We start from the raw sequence: 17,989 nt of genomic DNA on the forward strand, positions 1-17,989 counted from the left end.
GGCGGCATATTGCGCCGCTGCTGCTTCCTCCATCATCATCGCTTTCCCTTCTGCCCTCGGCGCAGCTTATGCCACTTTCGGACTACTGCCATTGGGCAAGATGCAGAGGCCGGAGTCCGTGCTGGACATCGCGGCGGTAGCAGAGAAGTAGCCCTTCCAGCAGGTGGAGGAACGGTTCGAGCGCAGCATTTCAGCCGCTTCTCGGGTGGGGGAGCCGCCTCTGTAACTTCCACGGTTCCTGCCAGTGGTGGCACCTCTCGCCAGCACCGTCTCCAACAATAGCGGCAGCAGCAGCGGCGGGACAGATTCCGCTGCCAACGAGAACTGCCTGCCCTCCCACAGAGGCATTGCTTTGCTTGACAGTGGCTGCATTAACAATGTCCTGCAAGTCAGTGAGTCATTCGGGTTTTGGTGGGTGGAAACGGAGGCGGGAGGGTGAGGCCATCATTTGTCTCTCCCCCCACACCTTGCTTTGCTTCTCGCCCCAGAGCTTCGGGTCACAGTCTTGTCCCCTGTACGGTTGGGTGCTCTCCTCTTGCTCCAGCCACCCGAAACCCCCCCATCAACCTTTTCTCCCTCTTTAAGTTTTCTTTATTCTCATTTCCTCCATCAGTTGCCTAAGAATACAGACTGGCCGGGCAGCTTCCTCCCCCCCCGCAGTAGTTTTAAAAAGGGAACCATTTATCCATTTTGCCAGGAGGAATCCAGGAGGTGGATTTCCATCCTATTTCTGTCCTTCAAGGAGATGAAGGTGGGGAGTGAATTTAAGGGTGCTACCCGCCCTCCCTCCTTTGGGGTGAATCCTTTGGGAGAATCCTCTGGGAAGCTTGGCAGGGAAAGAAGGATAGAGGGAGGATAGCCAACATCCATGCTGCCGCTGCCCGCCTGATGACCTGGGGCTTGGCGGGGGGAAGGAGCTCTCTGCGCTCCACCATGATCAGCCATTAGGAGTGGCTGGTGGCGAGGCGTGGCTGCCCGCAGGCTGCTCCTAAGAGCAAGTTTCCCCGCCCTTCCCTCCCATTTCGCATGTTTTAAATTGGCCTAAATTTTGGGAGAGGACTTAATTTCACCTCATGCCTAGAAAACATGCTGGACCTTCCTATTGGGGGGGTGTATTGCTGGAGAAACACGGTACCATAATATAAAAAGAGTGCAGTTATTATCTAGTTTACATACTAGTAAATCTAGACAACACTGAAGTAAATTACTTCCATTTTTTAATTTTTTGGAATAAACTTTTTAAAAAATGGATAAAGAATGCATCTTCTGAGTATAATTTTCTTTATGTAGAATATCTCTTTGAAAAGCATCAAGTTGGGTAGAGTTTCCTAAAATGTCAAATTGTATATTTTAGAATTGTAGTACAGCAATTTATTTAGAATTTCAAACTTCATTTCTTCAAACTTATGTTGACATATGTTGTAACTAAAAAGAAGCTATAGCTGTACATAATCAGGCTCATACAAAACTTTCATTTCTTACAAGATGAACACAAGATCAACCTTTTAAAAGCATTCTTTGAGGAGTCAATAAACACAGCACATTTTAAATAGATTATCTTCCTCGTTCAGAGTATATACTTCAAACTTGGATCCATTGATTTTCCAAAACTCCCTCCCTCCCTCTCTCTCCCTCTCCGTCTCCCAGCCTCTCTCACTCTCACTCAAATCTTACTCTATTTTTTATTTGTGGTAAATTGGATTTTTATTTTGTTTTAAATAGAGAACTATTAAAAACCATAATATTCTAGGTACCTCTGAAGTTATTAAAACCTTTGGGTCACATTGTTTTGTTAATACATGTTTAATTGTATTTTCTGAGAAGCAAATGATTCAGATAAGTTAACCTAAAATGGAGCCTTTCAAAATTCATAAACTAGCCATTATGAATAATTATTATTAAGATGTGCTTATTTTTTTTCTTATTAACAATTTCTTTATCCATAAGTTACACATAACAGTTATGGGAATAAATTTGAGTAATTCCAAATTTGAGTAATTGAGTATCATATTAACACATATATACTCAAAAACTCTTTTCAGAAGCAATTTTATTTAGAATTTTTTTCTTTTGTGAAAAATTGCACAGCATTTTTTTACAGTACAGTATTATTAGCAACCAAAACTTTACAAAGAAAAACCTTTCAAAAACAAAAATGAATATTTGCATGCTTTTTATTCAGATTCATACACAGAAATTTAAAAATAACAGTGATATATAAATATACACTTAACATAATACCAGATAAAAAGATAAACTTGAGAATCTCAACAGTTCTTTTGAGTGTTTTCAGCAGCAGAAACCTGTATGTTATTTACTCAATGCAACACAGACCCTCTACCTATAAAGTTCTGTTCAGATACTATATTACTGACTATCAAGAACTCCCATTGAAATGAGAAGATACTGGCATGGTATATATAATACGTTCCTCACTATGACAAGAGGCGGGACACAGCAGACTCCAACATCAAGATTTCAAAGTAATTAAAGAAAAAGATTTCATCACACCAATCAACATACAACGATATATATACATTCCCTGGCACCAAATAAATACATTCCCTGGCACCAAACTGTGCATTCAGTCTATTCTGGAAAAGGTTGTACTCCCCACCAGAAAAAGTCAATTCACAGCTTGAAAAGTGCTTGATCCTACACTGTTCTGCATTTTAGAAAATACTGGCATCAAGGAAAGCATTTGCACATCTATATTTAGTGCACAAGCTGCAACTATTCCTGAGCAGGATGTGATTTGATAGAAATTAGCCATGCTCTAGCTAATGACATGTGGTTTATACAAGGCAACCCTTGAAGAAAACCCCAAAATTTGCACTGGTACAAAATCTGGCATCCAGTCTGCTAACAGCTACAGGTCATCAAATTCATATCACACAAATATTGAAAGTTCTTGTTTTGCTAATTGTTTTTCAGGCTTAGGACTTGCTATCTATAGTAAGAGATCCCTTGTCTCATTATGAACCAACCTAATTGCTAAGAATTGAAGGAGAGTGTCCTTGAGAATGTCCCCACTGAGAGGCAGGCTTGGCAGCAGACAGGAAAGGCACACTGAAATAGCCCACAGAAATATCCTATATTAGTGGGTTACCACTTTCATGTCATAAGAGCCACTGTATGAAAGAATTTTGCTCAAGATCAAAGACGATTTGATCCCATTACAACAGAAACACTTTTCCCTAGAACGGGGGTCTCCAAACTTGGCAACTTCAAGACTTTTGGACTTCAGCTCTCAGAATTCCTCAGAGCTATGCTGGCTGGAGAATTCTTGGAGTTGGTATGTGAGTCTTAAAGTTGCCAAGTTTGGACACCTCTGCCCTAGAAAGACATTTTTATTCTATTATTATGTTTATGATTTACAGTACATTAATTAAAATTTTAAGGAATTGCAACATTTCAAATTGATTACTTCTTTTCCCTTACAATACAACCCCTTCTTTAAGAATTATTTTTCATTACTCTAAAATAATGAAATGCACAATTCTGAAGTATGATTCTTACCTCGTTTTTACTGAAAGATTTCTAAAGTGCATTTTAAAATTGTTTTGCATTTTTTCTTGTTTTGCTAGACACCATTCAGGTGACTCTTTGGGAAAAAGGGTATTGAAGACTACTGTGATAATAAACAAGTATCCAAAATAAGGTAAGTTGTTGTAGTTAATAGTAAAAAATAATTTTCCATTTCAATTTACCAATCTCAGTAATATAGTGAAACTTAGCTTCTAGGAAAGTTTCCATCTTATGCATCGTCCAGAAAATAAATTAAAATAATGTAAGCAAGGAAATAATATCCTCAAGGAGGTCTCAAATCCAAGCAGACCGTCTCTGTGGTTGTTCACGACCTACGTGATACATTACTCCCAAGTGATAAAGAAATGCAAAGCATTGGAACATACTGTATGGATTTCATATTTTCAACTGGGGGAGGTAAAACGTTCATATTTTCCCACACTAGAGAAATAGTCACCTATAATCTGCAGTTTTTTGCCTACTACTATTCTCCAAATTATTAAATTCAAATGATCCTACTTTGGACATAGTATGTTAAGACTCAGTTTTATGGAAAAGGCTGTAATGCTGGGAAAGGCACAACAAAAGAGAAAAGGATGACTAGCAGCAATGTGGATGAATTCAGTGATAGTGGCAATGAGCGTACCACTGGAAGACCAAGTTAAAGACAGACCTTCATGAAGAAAATTTATATGGTCACCACGAGTCAAAAATTATTTGATGGCACATCATCCATCCACCCAACTATCCATCCTTCATCCCTTGAGAGGGAAAATCTAATGCTTGAAATGATGTAGGTCCATGAGAGGGCTACATCACTTGCACGTTCACCATTTTCACACTGTCCACAGGAGGATAGCTTTAGGGGAAGAAGCAAATATCAAAATCTTCATGCCAGAGGACTTAACTGTTTATGCAAACATGGATGGATTTGTATAAATTCTGAAAATAAGGCAGACTACATTTGCATAAGCCTGAATTTTTAATTCTACACAAGAGAGAATAGTCCCCATTGATTTCAATAGAGACAGAGAAGAAATTCCATTGGGCTCTTATGAACTGAAGCAAAAAAAGCCCACACATTTTCTTCTTTAGAAGAGACTGCACTTACAAGCATGCTGCTGCTTTCTCTAAATAATACAATTAGCAAGAATAATGTACATAATAACCATGTATAAAACAATCGAACTTAAAATACTCCTAAAACGCAAGCTTGGCATAACACCTTGTGATGAGGTCCCAAATATTCTGGATTTCCTCTTACAGCGCCCAATGAAAATCACTGGCTGAAATCCAGGTTCTTAACCTGGCATAAATTCAAATTCTTCTATGGAGATTGGCTGCAGCACACTTGTCCTTCAAATCTCCCCAGATCTTTGTTAATATCAGCTTTCAATATTTAAGATATTTAAAGTTCCCCATAGTATTTTGTCCTTCTGACCTCAACTGCACTATGTTTCTATCATTCAGAAAAGCTATTTCTAAAAATAGTGTTGTGTGATCAGTGATATTTGAATTACTTTCTTGAAAATACCTTTGACTAAAATGAATGACTTGAAGCTCAGTCACTATGCAATTGTATTTAAAGTGGCTTCTTTTAATATTTTAAATAAATGCTAATTGATAACTGTTTTCTAAATACTGTTCAAGGTCACTTTGGGGCCTTCTCTCTCACTGCCTCTCAATTCAGTATACCACTTTTTCTCTTGACAAAAACCTAAAGCAACTAACTTACACCAAAACATTATTTAAAACATTACAATTAAATAGCTATACCTTATTCATATTGCAAATGGAAGTGTGCCTATTAATCAATGTTTGAAAAGAAAAAGAAAACCTTTTCCGATGATTTTTCTATGCCTTCTTAAGACATGTTATTTAAAATGCCCACATTACACTTGGTAAGGCCTACTTAAATGTAAATATAAATTTCAAAATATTCTTTTAAACAGTTTATCATCAGAGGGCTATAGATCCTCAAATGTGTGATACTTTCTATAGTCGTCTATAACTCAAATAAATATTTGAGTATTCAGATATATGTGCCACATTGTTGTTAAGAGACATTATAATATTAGAAATAAATAACATCCACAGACCAAACTGTTATGTCTTAAGAACCTGCCAGCAGTTCTCCTTCTGGTCCGCCGCCTGAGCGGGAGCGCCGATCGCTCCCATTGGCTGATGCCGTTTGACAGCCGGCTATAAAAGGGAGCTGTCAAACGGCATCAGCCATCGCCGCCAGCTGTCAGATTGCCTCTGAAGCCGCGGCGACCCTTTATTCTTTGAATAAAGCCTGTTAGCCTAACCTGGCTCCGCCTCCCTCTGTAACCGCCGCTCTACAACACAAACTTTCTATTATTTATTTTATACCTCATTCTGTTAACATTTAAACATGTTGTCCAAACCCTGAAAATTGAGAGCCAAATAGCCATTAGCCTTCCAAGGAAAGTTGTGAGGTATAGGCCAGTGATGGTGAACTTTGTTGTTGTGGTGTGCCAAAAGAGCGCATGTCAGCAGACACAATGCAATGTACCCTGCCCACTTGCATGTGCAACACCCCACCCCCTTACCTGGACTGCACATGTGCATGCATCTCAACTGATTTTCGGCCTATTTGATCCCTTTTCCCCCTCCTGGAGGCTTGAGGGAAGCTTCTGCAGCCTCGGGAGGCCAAAAAATGGGCCCGTTTTGGCACTTTCGGTATTTCAAGAAACCAAGAAAAATATTGCAAAAACTTACAGGCAAACATTGAAATACTGGAAGTGCCAAAATGGCACAACTGTTTTTCGGCCTCCAAAGGCTGCAGAGGTTTCCCTCGAGCCCCCGGGAGGGTGAAAATGGCCTCCACTGGGCTCCAGAGGCTGAAAACGGGCAATTCCAGTATTTCCGGAAGGCCCATTTTTCAGCCTCCCGAGACTGCAGAGGCTTCCCTCAAGCCTCTGGGAGGCCGAAAACTGCCTCAAACGGGCCAAAAATCAGCTTGGAGGCACGCGCATGCGCAGTGCTGGTAAGTTTGGCTGGGGCTCATGTGCCCACACAAATGGCTCTGGTTCGCCATCACGGGTATAGGCAGTCCCATAAATTGAAAGTACTGTACTTCTCTTGCAACAGCATCTTTGCTATTCCATTCCATTTTTTATTTTATGGTATACGAAATCTTGTTTCAAATTTGAAAACTGCATGCTTAGATCACAATGTGTTTTTAATGCTGTTAGCACACATTTTAAAAACTAAAAATGCCAATATGACACTCATTAAGATAGTTTAAGAATGTCACCTATGTTTTCATGTTGAGTGACCAAGATCAATATTTCTGAATAACTCATGTATGACTATATCACCCTCGAGCACAAAACTGTAACCAAAATTTCTGGAACTCCTTATTTTTAATGCTATGTTCCCATCATCTAGGTATAAGCTATAAGGTGAATTTCTTGGCAAATACTATATGCATGATACTCAGAAAGCAATGCAAGCAGTACCTGTATGATGTTCACCTTAGCAGAACATTTTTACACTGTAGTTGTGCTAATATGAATATTAAAATGAAATGTTTTTACTGAGATAGTGAGAAAATGATCAAATTATACTTTTTGTTGAAATGGCTAATTTAATTAAACTCCATACTTGATTTCCTTGGGGGCGGGGGGAGATATTCTGGCTATTCTATTTCTATGTCCAACACAAAATTACATGCATAGCCTTTCCATGTAGATTTCTTCAGTTTTTAAAATTACGAGCAATGAATAAGTTATCCATTTCTTCTAAATAGATCTTAATGATCTATTTAGATCATTTTTGGATAATCTTTGGATTGTGACTAACCAAAACAAAGAAGAATGAGATGAAGATGCCTCTCTAAAAATACAGCTATGCATAATGGGATGGTACCTATGACCTAGAGACTCCATGAAGTTCCAGCAACAGTCTGGGATGAACTGCATCCAAACTACCCTATACTCTCTTGCAAAAAGCCCCTGGTTAGTAGTCAGCTGTCTGGGGCTGTAGGCTGCACTTAAAATTTTGGGCAAACTGCAGGAATACAATAAAGAGAGTAATGATACAAAATAGGTGAGTATCACTAAACATAGCTGTAAAAATGTTGCTAAACCTCTCAAACATCCATATTGAACATGTCATCCTCCTGCTGCATTAACCTACAACCTAACTTTTAATGTACGGCCATTAGTGTAGTGATTAGTGGTAACAGAGGTTTCATTCAAGACATTTGAAGAACTTTGCATTGGAAAAGCTTGTTCTACATGCTACTACAGATCATTTTTAAGATGACTGCCTTCTTTTTCCTATGCCACTGAACAACTTTTCTTTCCATTACTTTCTTAAGCAAAGTGGAAAATTTGGACATATTACAGAAAGTCTTAGAAACAATCTAAAGTACACATTATTCAAGCAATGTAAAACTGTTGCCCACAGTAATCCTCAAGAGCAGGGATCTCCAACCGTGGCAACTTTAAGCCTGGTGGACTTCAACTCCCAGAATTCCCCAGCCAGCCAAGGCAAAGCTGGTTGGGGAATTCTGGGTGTTGAAGTCCACCAGGCTTAAAGTTGCAAAGGTTGAAGGCCCCTGCTCAAGAGCAAACTACATGTTTGCAATTTGCACATATCAATGCATAACTGGAAAACTCTTCTGTCTGCTCGTATCTTGGGCAATGGCTGTTAATTACAAATAATTTGCAGGGTTTCTGCCATGAACTGAAACCAGTGTTTTTCAACCTTGGCACCTTAAGATTTGTGGACTTTGTCTCCCAGAATTCCTCAGAAATGTTAAGAAATACTGACTTGAACCAATAGAAACCAAGCAAAAATTTTGGTTTCCACATTATAGTTTGTTTTTATTTTTTGTCCACGCTGATGAATTATTACCATTAAGTAATGACTGCATTAAATTAGTCTGATAATGCTCTTTGCATATCTTTTAGCACAATAAAAGGAAGCATTTGCTTCAACATAGAAATTCTGCAATGGAGTATATAGGGCTTTAAGTAATTAATGTTTTTTTTTAAAATTAAGATGATAAATTTAAATGGAATTATTGGTCTCTGATATATCCAGTAAATCATAAAAACTTTAAGTGAAAGTCACAACTAGGTCTGGGATTATTACCATGCTTCAGCAAGAAGCAACAATATGCTGTATGCAAATCAAATTTCTGAGCAAAATCTGTAAGTGTAAAAGTGGGAAGAATAAAATCAACAGCTCTAATGATAATTAGCAGCAACTCACCACCATAAACTTTTATCTGTAATTGAACTATAAATAGAGGCCATCACATGGTCCAAAGATCAAATGTATTTTTACTGCTCACTACAATCTCACTCTGCTTTGTAGTATGTGCCTTACAGAGCAACTGATAAGCGTGAAAAACTAACTGTATAGCTTACTCTAAAAGCTTTCTTTAAATTTAGATTATATACAGAACTCAGTTCTTCCCCCATAAAAACAAAAATCACTAACTCTGTGTCTTTTCCATTTTATCCTGCCTTTCTTAATTGTCAAATTGACACTTGAAATTTTATCGTCCAAATAAATATTTCAAATAAAATAAGACAAATAATTTCAAGACCAGCTTAGTTATTTCTGGCACATCATTACAATTATTGTTATTTGGGCTGTATTATACCCCAAATAATATTTAGATGGATTATGCCTGAATTCATACAGATCTCCACATTTAAAAATATTTTAGAAATCAAGAAAAACATTGCAAAAACTTACAGGCAAACATTGCAATATGGACACTGGGCAAAATTAGTCTCAAGAGAAACTAAACATAGATACAATTCACACACTGTATCAATTGCTCAAATAAGCACTATGCTAACTTCTCTGCATATTCAACAGCTGGAGAATTGCAAAAAAACAGGGCATAAAGTTGTTTGATATAAGTGTAATGTTTAATCATGGTCAGTATAAATCATAGTTTGAATATTAACTTAAACCATAGTTTTGCATTTTTATTTGGAGTTAGCTATATTTGCGTTATCTTACCAGTTTTTGATATTAAGGGGATTTAATATCTGCTACCTACTTTATATCCAACTTATTATTTTTACTGTGATGATTATTCATAGTTGTTGGCTTGGCTGATATAAAACACTTATGGATAAAATGTATCTACAAATATATTTGTATATAGAATAATCTCTCTAGATTGGTTAGCTGTTTGTGTACAATTGGTCTGTGAAGATATATTGTAATTTCTCAACTCAATGGATAAGAATCTGTTACTGAAGAATAATCAGTTTTTCTCCACTAGAACATCAAAATGCACATTTATTATGCCTTTATAGTGAATACAGTATTGGAATTATAGATCCTATATAAAAAGGAGTGATTTAAAAGCCTTAAAATTAAATACTGACATAATATCTGATCAAAAATAGAATCAGCTGTTTATTACAACTTGCTGTAATTTCAAAATAAAGGAGACTTTAGTGCTCTAGCCTTCTTCATTTGTAACCTGGCAATCTTTATCCATAAAACCAGTATGAAATTGGAAATCAGAATCTTAAAACACACACATACACTAACTAACAGAGACTAACTTCAAGACTCTTGTGAATCATGAACTGCAATACAAAGAATTCGGAAACAACAGATAAACTGCTGAAATGAAAGAAATAAAGGAATAAAGTATCATTATCTTCAACTACATTAATGCCAAAATGTATATTTTCAAGACTGTTGCTATACTTGCATTTACTTGAGGAGTATTTTATTCAGATCAACTAAAATGAATATTATTTTTGCTGCTAGAGAAATAGAATTCAAGCCAAAAGATACAAGATTAAGGAACTAGAAATATGACATGAAATTTTGAGGAACAGCTATATTAATGTTAAAATAAACCAAAAGGTAAAATAAAACAAAACCTAAGTCATAAAAAATGAAAATTCTATTACAGTACAACTACAGGTAGTCCTCGACTTACAACAATTCATTTAGTGATCGTTCAAAGTTACAACGTGTGATCAAATGTGATAAAAATTCAGATGGTTGGCAAATGGTTCATATTTATGACCATTGCTGTGTCCCAATGTCACGTGATCACCTTTTGCGACCTTCTGACAAGCAAAGTCAATGGAGAAGCCAGATTCACTTAACAAATGGTAACTTATCATCTGCAATAACTCACTTAACTGAGGAAAGAAAGGTTGTAAAATGGGACAACACTCACTTAACAACTGTCTCACTTAACTGAAATTTTGGGCTCAATTATTGTTGTAAGTGGAGGGCCAGCAATAAATAGGCACCATTTCATCAGAGGTATGAATGATGCTCTCAGTCAGTAGGTTTTAACACAACTATATGCATAATTGCAAAACAAAAATAATTGTTTGGCCCAAAGGTCTAAATAGTAAGCAAAATGGCTTTTGAAGAAAAACTTAAGCATTTGAAAGACAGAAAATAGTCATCATTCATAATCTTCCAGGTTTTGCAATCAGGTATTAGAATAGAAGAGATTGTGGTTCTAGTTTCTTATAAATTAATATTAATGTGAAAAAATGCTAATTTGCAGTCCACACTAAAGATTGTTTGGAGGTTTTTTGTTGGAGAATAAACAGTTTTCAGGTTTTAATGCTGCAATTTTTAAAATATCAGCTGTACAAAATTTGTACGCAATTGTACAACACTGAGTTGTTTTAGATATAGGCAGTCCTTGACTTACAACAGTGTATTTAGTGACTGTTCAAAGTTACAATGACACTGGAAAAACTGACATGACAATTTTTCAGAGTTACAAATTTTGTAGGATCACCATGATCATGTGATGCTTGGCAAACTGGATCACCTTTGCAATCTTTTGACAAGCGAAGTCAATGGGGAAGCTGGATTCATTTAATAATTGGGTTACTAACTTATCAACTGCAGTGATTAATTTAAAAATGGTGGCAAGAAAGGTTGCAAAATGGGGCAGAACTCACTTAACATAAATGTTGGGCTCAATTGTGGTTATAAGTCGAGGTCTACTTGTATATGGCAAAAAATTCCTGTTTGTAAGGAGGAGGAGGAGGGGTGGGCTATGTCAATCTTCTACAAAAAGGGAAATGCCCATTTTAGACAAGAACTTTTTTTCAAAAGCCCTGGATTATCATCCTGTGTTGCATTGCAGACAATGCCCCAATATCAAGTAACCAATAAATTGGACAATAAATAACATATTGCCACAGTATTAAGAACAGTGGGTAGCCTGCCTTCCATCCTTCCGAGGTGGGTCAAATGAGGATCCAAATTGTTGGGGGCAGTATGCTGACTCTGTAAACCGCTTTGAGAGGGCTGTAAAGCACTATAAAGCGGTGTATAAGTCTAAGTGCTATTGCTATATTCCCCAGATACCTCATTTGATTCAAGAAGCATACAGAAGCATACAGAGGGGGAAGAGTACAAAGTTCAAAAATTAGTCCAGGTTCTGTAATTTAACTTTGAAGGATGGCCATTATATAATGAATGAATTAAATGTTACAATTATTAGATCACACCATCCTTTACAGGATAAAGGAGGAATGTTCATACCTAAAATCTTGAAAACAAAAAGGTCAGCAACAAAAAACAGTCACCCCCCAGGCTCTACACCAGGAGCATCAAACTCAAGGCCCGGGGCCCAGATGTGACCCACAGGGTGCTTAGATCTGGCCCATGGGGCCACCCTACAAACAACAAAGGACAGTCCGGGTTAAGTGCAACCCCCCCAAGCTCCGTTTTTGCAGGCCGAGAGTTGCAGGAGGCTGTTGCAGCTTAAAACACAGCTCAGGATCCTGTTTTCACTGGCAGAGTGCTTGAGCCATCACAGGTGTTCCTGACATGAGTGATGTCAAGCTGGCCACGCCCACTCTGGCCATTCCTCCCTGCCCCCCCCCAGGGTCAAACACAACCCTCATGCAACCCTCGGTGAAATAGTTTGACACCCCTGCTCTACACAAATCTAAATGCAATCTCAGTTACTATATCCAAACCACAAGTAGCAATGTTTCATGACGTTACAGACAGGGCCAGCCCTGCTATTAGGCAGAGTGAAGCAACTGCCTCAAAAAGCAAATCCTAGGTGTCCTGAAAAAGTGGCAAGTGGTTAATTAGTCAGTGTTATCTTAATCAGTTTTATCAGTTTTTCCACAATGGTTATTGGTGCTGAGGAATTTTATGAGTATCATGGAGAATGTGTAGTTCAAAAGTAAATGGGACCAAACCAAAAAATAATATTGATTGAAGGTTAAAAAATAAGGTTGGAGTAGTGGTTAAGATGTTAGTCTAGAAACCAAGAGTATCAGGCCTACCATGGGCATGAAAAATTGGCTATGTGACTTTATGCCAGTCACTCTCAGCCCAACCGAGTTATTGTGGGAGAAAACAGTAGGGAGAGGAGTATTAGGTGCATTTGTTGCTTTGAGTTATTTATAAAATGAATAAAGGAAGGCAGGTTAAAAATCTTTAAAAAAATACTGGCATTAATTTACAGGGAGAATGACTTTGGAGGACCACATATAAACTAGAAACTGCAGATTAGAGTGTTTTATACCTATTATATATATATATCTCAATTGATCAAATCAGGACTTTGCACATACCATGTAGAAATGCTTTAGAACTTAAAAACACAAGCCATAATAAATCTAAAATGGTTGTTCTTCATATAGTACCATTTTGATTTTTTTTCTGTGTGCAACCAAGTTTGTCATCATAACTTTTACTAATGAATTACACATCAAAATCTAGACATTTTTATATTTTAGATGTAGTCCTGAGATAACAATTGCCACCAATAAGAAAATACATTTCCTTTCTTAAAGGATATGGCAGCTATCCTGGATTCATCTATCAGTTATAATATTCTCTGGAAACCTCACATTTTGTCTACAGTTTGCATCAAATTTGCTGCTGTCATAAATCCCAGCATAACAAAGAGGATACCAACTGTCATTATTGATTGTTGTAAGTACTCTTTCAGATTAATTTTAATTCACTCCTTTGTTTAGAAGAAACCATTCCAGTATAACTGATATAAACAAATTATAAAAGCTTCTTAAACTTGCTGGTGCATAGGCCTATATTTAAAATAGCAGAATATTCCTTCCCTGGTTCTCATGTACAAACTAATCATTTATACATCATACCAGGGTTGCTTAACCATGGTTTGTTGAATGGAGTAACAGATTATGGTCACCTAAGCCAAAACCAATTATGGATTATGGCTAAATCTGTCACTATATTTGTTCTAAAGATGACATTGTAGTTCTTTGTTCTGTTTAAATGGCCAGCAACAAACCAGCAGGATCAAAGCATCTTACAAAAGCAGCCTCATGCAAGAATCAGAGAAGATACATCAGAAAAGATTGTAGGGCCAGAAACTTGTGATCAAACCTGTCTTTACATTAATTCACAGCCACTTAAATAAATCTCTATAAGAAAAGTGTATGCCCATGTTTGTCTTTGAGACAAGACTGTTAATGCTAAAACAGATCTCAATTTGTTAAAAACACAATTCCAGTGTATATGACTTCAAAAAACACATATACCCACATTATTGAGTGCATAAAATCCCAAGATTTGCATGCAAATCAGATCTTAAATATCAGATGTTTGTCAGTGCAGATCAATTGTATATTGCTAACTAACAATACCATCAAGTAGTCAGACTGAAACCAGCAGCTAGTATTCACATTGTCTATGCATATTATTTCCCCTGAAAAAAACAGGATCTTGTGTCCATTAAATGGAATTCAGAGACGGAGGATTACTTACAAACAATGTAATACAGGATCAAATCGTAGATTTCAAGCAGTAATTCTAGAATGGCTTCTCTTTGTATGCTAAGCAGCAATAAATAGAAGGTTGCCTGTAGAACGGTGGCCTAAGTCTTCTTTTTTAAAAACCTGTTTTTGTTTCGAGAGAAAGAGCCGTTTTTCAAAGGAGTTCGATCAGGGCACGGTAGCAGCGCTTGGCCTTTCTTTCCCTACGAAGAGCCGACCTCGCGGATTCTTGTAGCAAAAGCAGCAGCCACAGATAATTTAAGTAAAAACTTCAACAACAATAACAATAACAACAAAAACACCCCCGAAGGAAAGTTACCTCATTCCTGTTTGCAAACCTCTTGGTCATTTAAAAACCTCCGGATGACCAGGGCAAGGCACAGTATCAAGCCCAGCATGTAGCCGACGGTACCCGCAAACGTAGGCGAAGTGGGCGGAGGGCTTTGAAGAAAGTGCCGCAAGCCCTCCTCTACGTAGAACATCTGGTCGTAGATGCTAAGGAACGTGAAGATGTGGAAAAGCTGGTGGCTGTGGCCGATGATGTCGAAGAGGCCCGGGTGGATCCGCTCGGGGATCTTACTGATGTTAAAGAAAGCAGCCACCAGCAGCCAGAAGTAGCGGCGGTAGAAGTGCAGGAAGAGGGTGGGGTTGTGGTCCTGCAGGTCGAAGAAGAGGCTCTCCAGCATGATGGGGCAGGCCATGCTGAGCGGCATGACGAAGACGAAGGTGCGGATGGCGAAGGGGTAGGCGCACCACTCGGAGCGGCTCTTGCAGCAGGCCACGGTGCAGGCCACGGCCAGCGCGAAGGCGACCGGCAACACCAGCGCGCTGTAGGCGGCGATGGCCGCGCTGCAGTCCACGTGCCAGCCCAGGCGCTGCTGCAGGTAGCGACTGAGCATGCGCGGCTCCAGCAAGCTCAGCTTGGGCAGCAGGTAGTAGTAATAGGCCACCGTGCTGGCGAAGCCGTAGTAACTGATGGAGGCGTAATCCAGGTAGAAGAAGGCGGCACGTAGGCGTAGCGAGAGGCAGCTGAACACATGGGCCGTGCAGCTCATGGCAAAGGTGAGCAGGACGCCCGAGGCGTAGCACCACAGCGGCAGCAGCGCGGGGTGATGGAAAGGCAGGTCGCCGGCCTCGCGCAACACCAGCAGACGGCAGAATTTACCGACGAAAAGCAGCAAAGGGATGAAGTGGGTCCAGAAGTTGAGCGTCTCGTTGGTGGGCTGCAGCACCGAGGCTAGGCATTCCTGCGCCGAGCAGTGCAGCCGCCGGTAGCCCGACAGGATGAAGCACTCCACGAAGTCGTCGGGCACTTCGTCCCAACGGAGCGTCCCCACGGAGGGCCGGGAAGCGGAGAGCAGAGGCCGGCCGGGGGGAGGGGACGGCTGCGGCGGGGCAACCCTAGGGGGCGCCTGGCCTTCGCCGCCCCCGCCCGCGGGCATCATCCTCCGCTTCGTCTCGGCCTGCTGCCGCTGAGGATGGAGCTGCTGGCCGTCTCCGCCGGGCGAGCTCAGATGCTCCCCGCCTGCTCGCTGCTCAGAAAAGCGGCAGCAGCCAGAGCTGGGATTGTGATGTAAGCTCATAGCGGCAAAGCTGCTTTTCCTCCTCCTGGAAGGGTTGCAGAGGATTTGTGCTTCAGAGGAGCAGCCGCGGCGGTGGCAGCCGCCTCCCCCTCTTCTTCCTCCTCCTCTTCCTCTTCTTCCACCGCCGCCTCTTTTTTCTCCTGCATCATTCATTACAGGAAGGGCAGGAGGCGAGGAAAAGCAAGCTTGCTCACCCCAGCCAGCGAGCGGCAGCTCCTGCAGAGAGAAGCGGCAGGGAGCATTGCAGTCATTCAAGCCTTGCCTGGCGCGGTGGGCTCATGGCTTGCTGTCGCCTATTTAGATGCCCCCTCGGCTTCTATTTCTTCAATTCAGATCTGGGGAAGACTCCTTTTCCCACCTCCGTCTTCCTCAAGACACCTGAGCCACATTTAATGACCGTTACCTTTGGAGCAAAACTGCAGTGCCGCTCCACTCTTTCCAAAGGAAAGGACGTTCCGCCTTTCTCCCCGCCCCCGCCCTATCGGTGCCTTTGTCGAAATACACGTGGGAGAATTATGGTCAAAGAATTCCCATCGAATTTTTCTTAACTTTTCACATGGATATTTGAACACACTTGTTTTTGGCAAGGGGAAAGGAACAATCCCACACTGGCATTTTAGGATTTAACAAAAGTCGATCCCGAATTTTAAAATACAAGGCAAGCATTTTTAAATTAAACTTACTAAGAAAGATATCTAAGGAAAACTCAGTACATCAAATTACATTTGTATGGCACTATTTTTAGATAATTCATCTGGGTAAAAGGGCACAATATATTACAATTTCTGCCTTGTAGTGGCCAGTTCTTGGAACAACAAGCAGAAAATCCCAAAGACCCAAGAGGCAACTTTCAATATGGGAACACAAGCAGTTTGAACAAACAACACAATGGCATAACAAATCCTTTGACAACCATCACAAATTTAATTGGAATTAAAACACACCCCAGCATTCTGGGCCAAAATAATCCTTATATTCTAATTAACCTGTGGGTTGGCACTGGACTGTTCAATACTATTTTAAATTGTGGAAAAGGTTGGCATAGAAATGAATTGTGTGTAAACTTACTTTTGTAAGTCCCATTGGATACAAAATGCCATATATTGAAGTGGTGCATATCATATTGATAATTCTTAGGCAGATGATATCAGCTGTGCAGTGATGCAATTAGAGAGATAAAATAAACTTCTCTTGCTATTGACAGCTTTAAAAAATGAATTAATAAGATCTATTATCTAGATACTATACAGGCCAATTCCTTGGATTTGGAATTTTTGTCTCCATACTGTGCAAAGACAAAGTGTTTTAGATTAGTGAACAAGGACTGTTGCACTGCAGTTTTGAAATAATTGGGATAAAATAAGGAATATAACTAAATTAGTTTTTAAATAAAATGTGAAGATACAAAGTGTATGTGTAGAAGTATGTTTGTAAAATGTTTTAAAAGGCACGGGAACATTATTTACAAAAGGAGATTTGAGTGGACTAAACACATCCCTAGTAGAGCCAGAAATTTTGAGTTGAGTGTTGAGCTGTTCTACAATGATTCATTGCACTAAGCAATTGTTAATTTTAATTGTGATTTGTTTGAATAAACACAGTTGGATTCAAGCACTATTGAGGCATAATTTTTATTTTATACACCACTATGATTAAGCTATAAGCCCAAACCAAATCACATTTTTGTTTAGTGCAGTGTTTCTCAAACTTGATAACTTTAATTTGGGTGAATTTCAGTTCCTAGAATTTTCCAGTCAGCAGCCTCCCTTGGGAATTCTAGAAGTTGGCATCCACACATCTTAAAGTTACACAGTTAGAAAACATTGGTTCAATGTAATATCTAAACTAAACTGTTTCTGAAGGCCAAGTGATTTAAATGCAGTTTCACACCTATTGGCAGTCTCCATTTCCTCCTCTATGCCTTCCTGCACTGATTACAGTTCTCTGTCTGAATGCCTGTTGTGTCTCATTTTCTTTAATCCTAAAGAATTATAACAGGAACAACCTGACTAAATCAAACTACAGTTTTGTGGTCCTATGACAGCTGTATTTATTCTGACTCAGGTTTTAAAACATACTGGTAGTTCTGCAAACGTATGCTTTACCTCT

At 39.3% G+C, this 17,989-nt stretch overlaps 1 protein-coding gene across 1 annotated transcript; it reads right to left on the reverse strand.

Annotated features, from left to right (window-relative positions):
- Positions 1–6,430: 6,430 nt before the first annotated feature.
- Positions 6,431–17,279, reverse strand: PAQR9 (progestin and adipoQ receptor family member 9). Its single transcript, XM_087965112.1, has one exon. It carries the CDS (start codon positions 16,031–16,033, stop codon positions 14,618–14,620), a length of 1,416 nt encoding a protein of 471 aa, XP_087821238.1. The 5' UTR covers positions 16,034–17,279; the 3' UTR covers positions 6,431–14,617.
- Between the last annotated feature and the right edge of the window lie 710 nt (positions 17,280–17,989).

Source organism: Notechis scutatus, chromosome 4 (genome assembly GCF_049901735.1).
Source record: "Notechis scutatus isolate UNSWTSFEM ecotype Mainland chromosome 4, rNotScu1.2, whole genome shotgun sequence".
In the NCBI taxonomy this organism is placed as follows: Eukaryota; Metazoa; Chordata; class Lepidosauria; order Squamata; family Elapidae; genus Notechis; species Notechis scutatus.

Excerpts from the sequence above, each read along its gene's own strand:
- PAQR9 (XM_087965112.1), bottom strand. The coding sequence starts at position 16,033 with ATGAATGATGCAGGAGAAAAAAGAGGCGGCGGTGGAAGAAGAGGAAGA.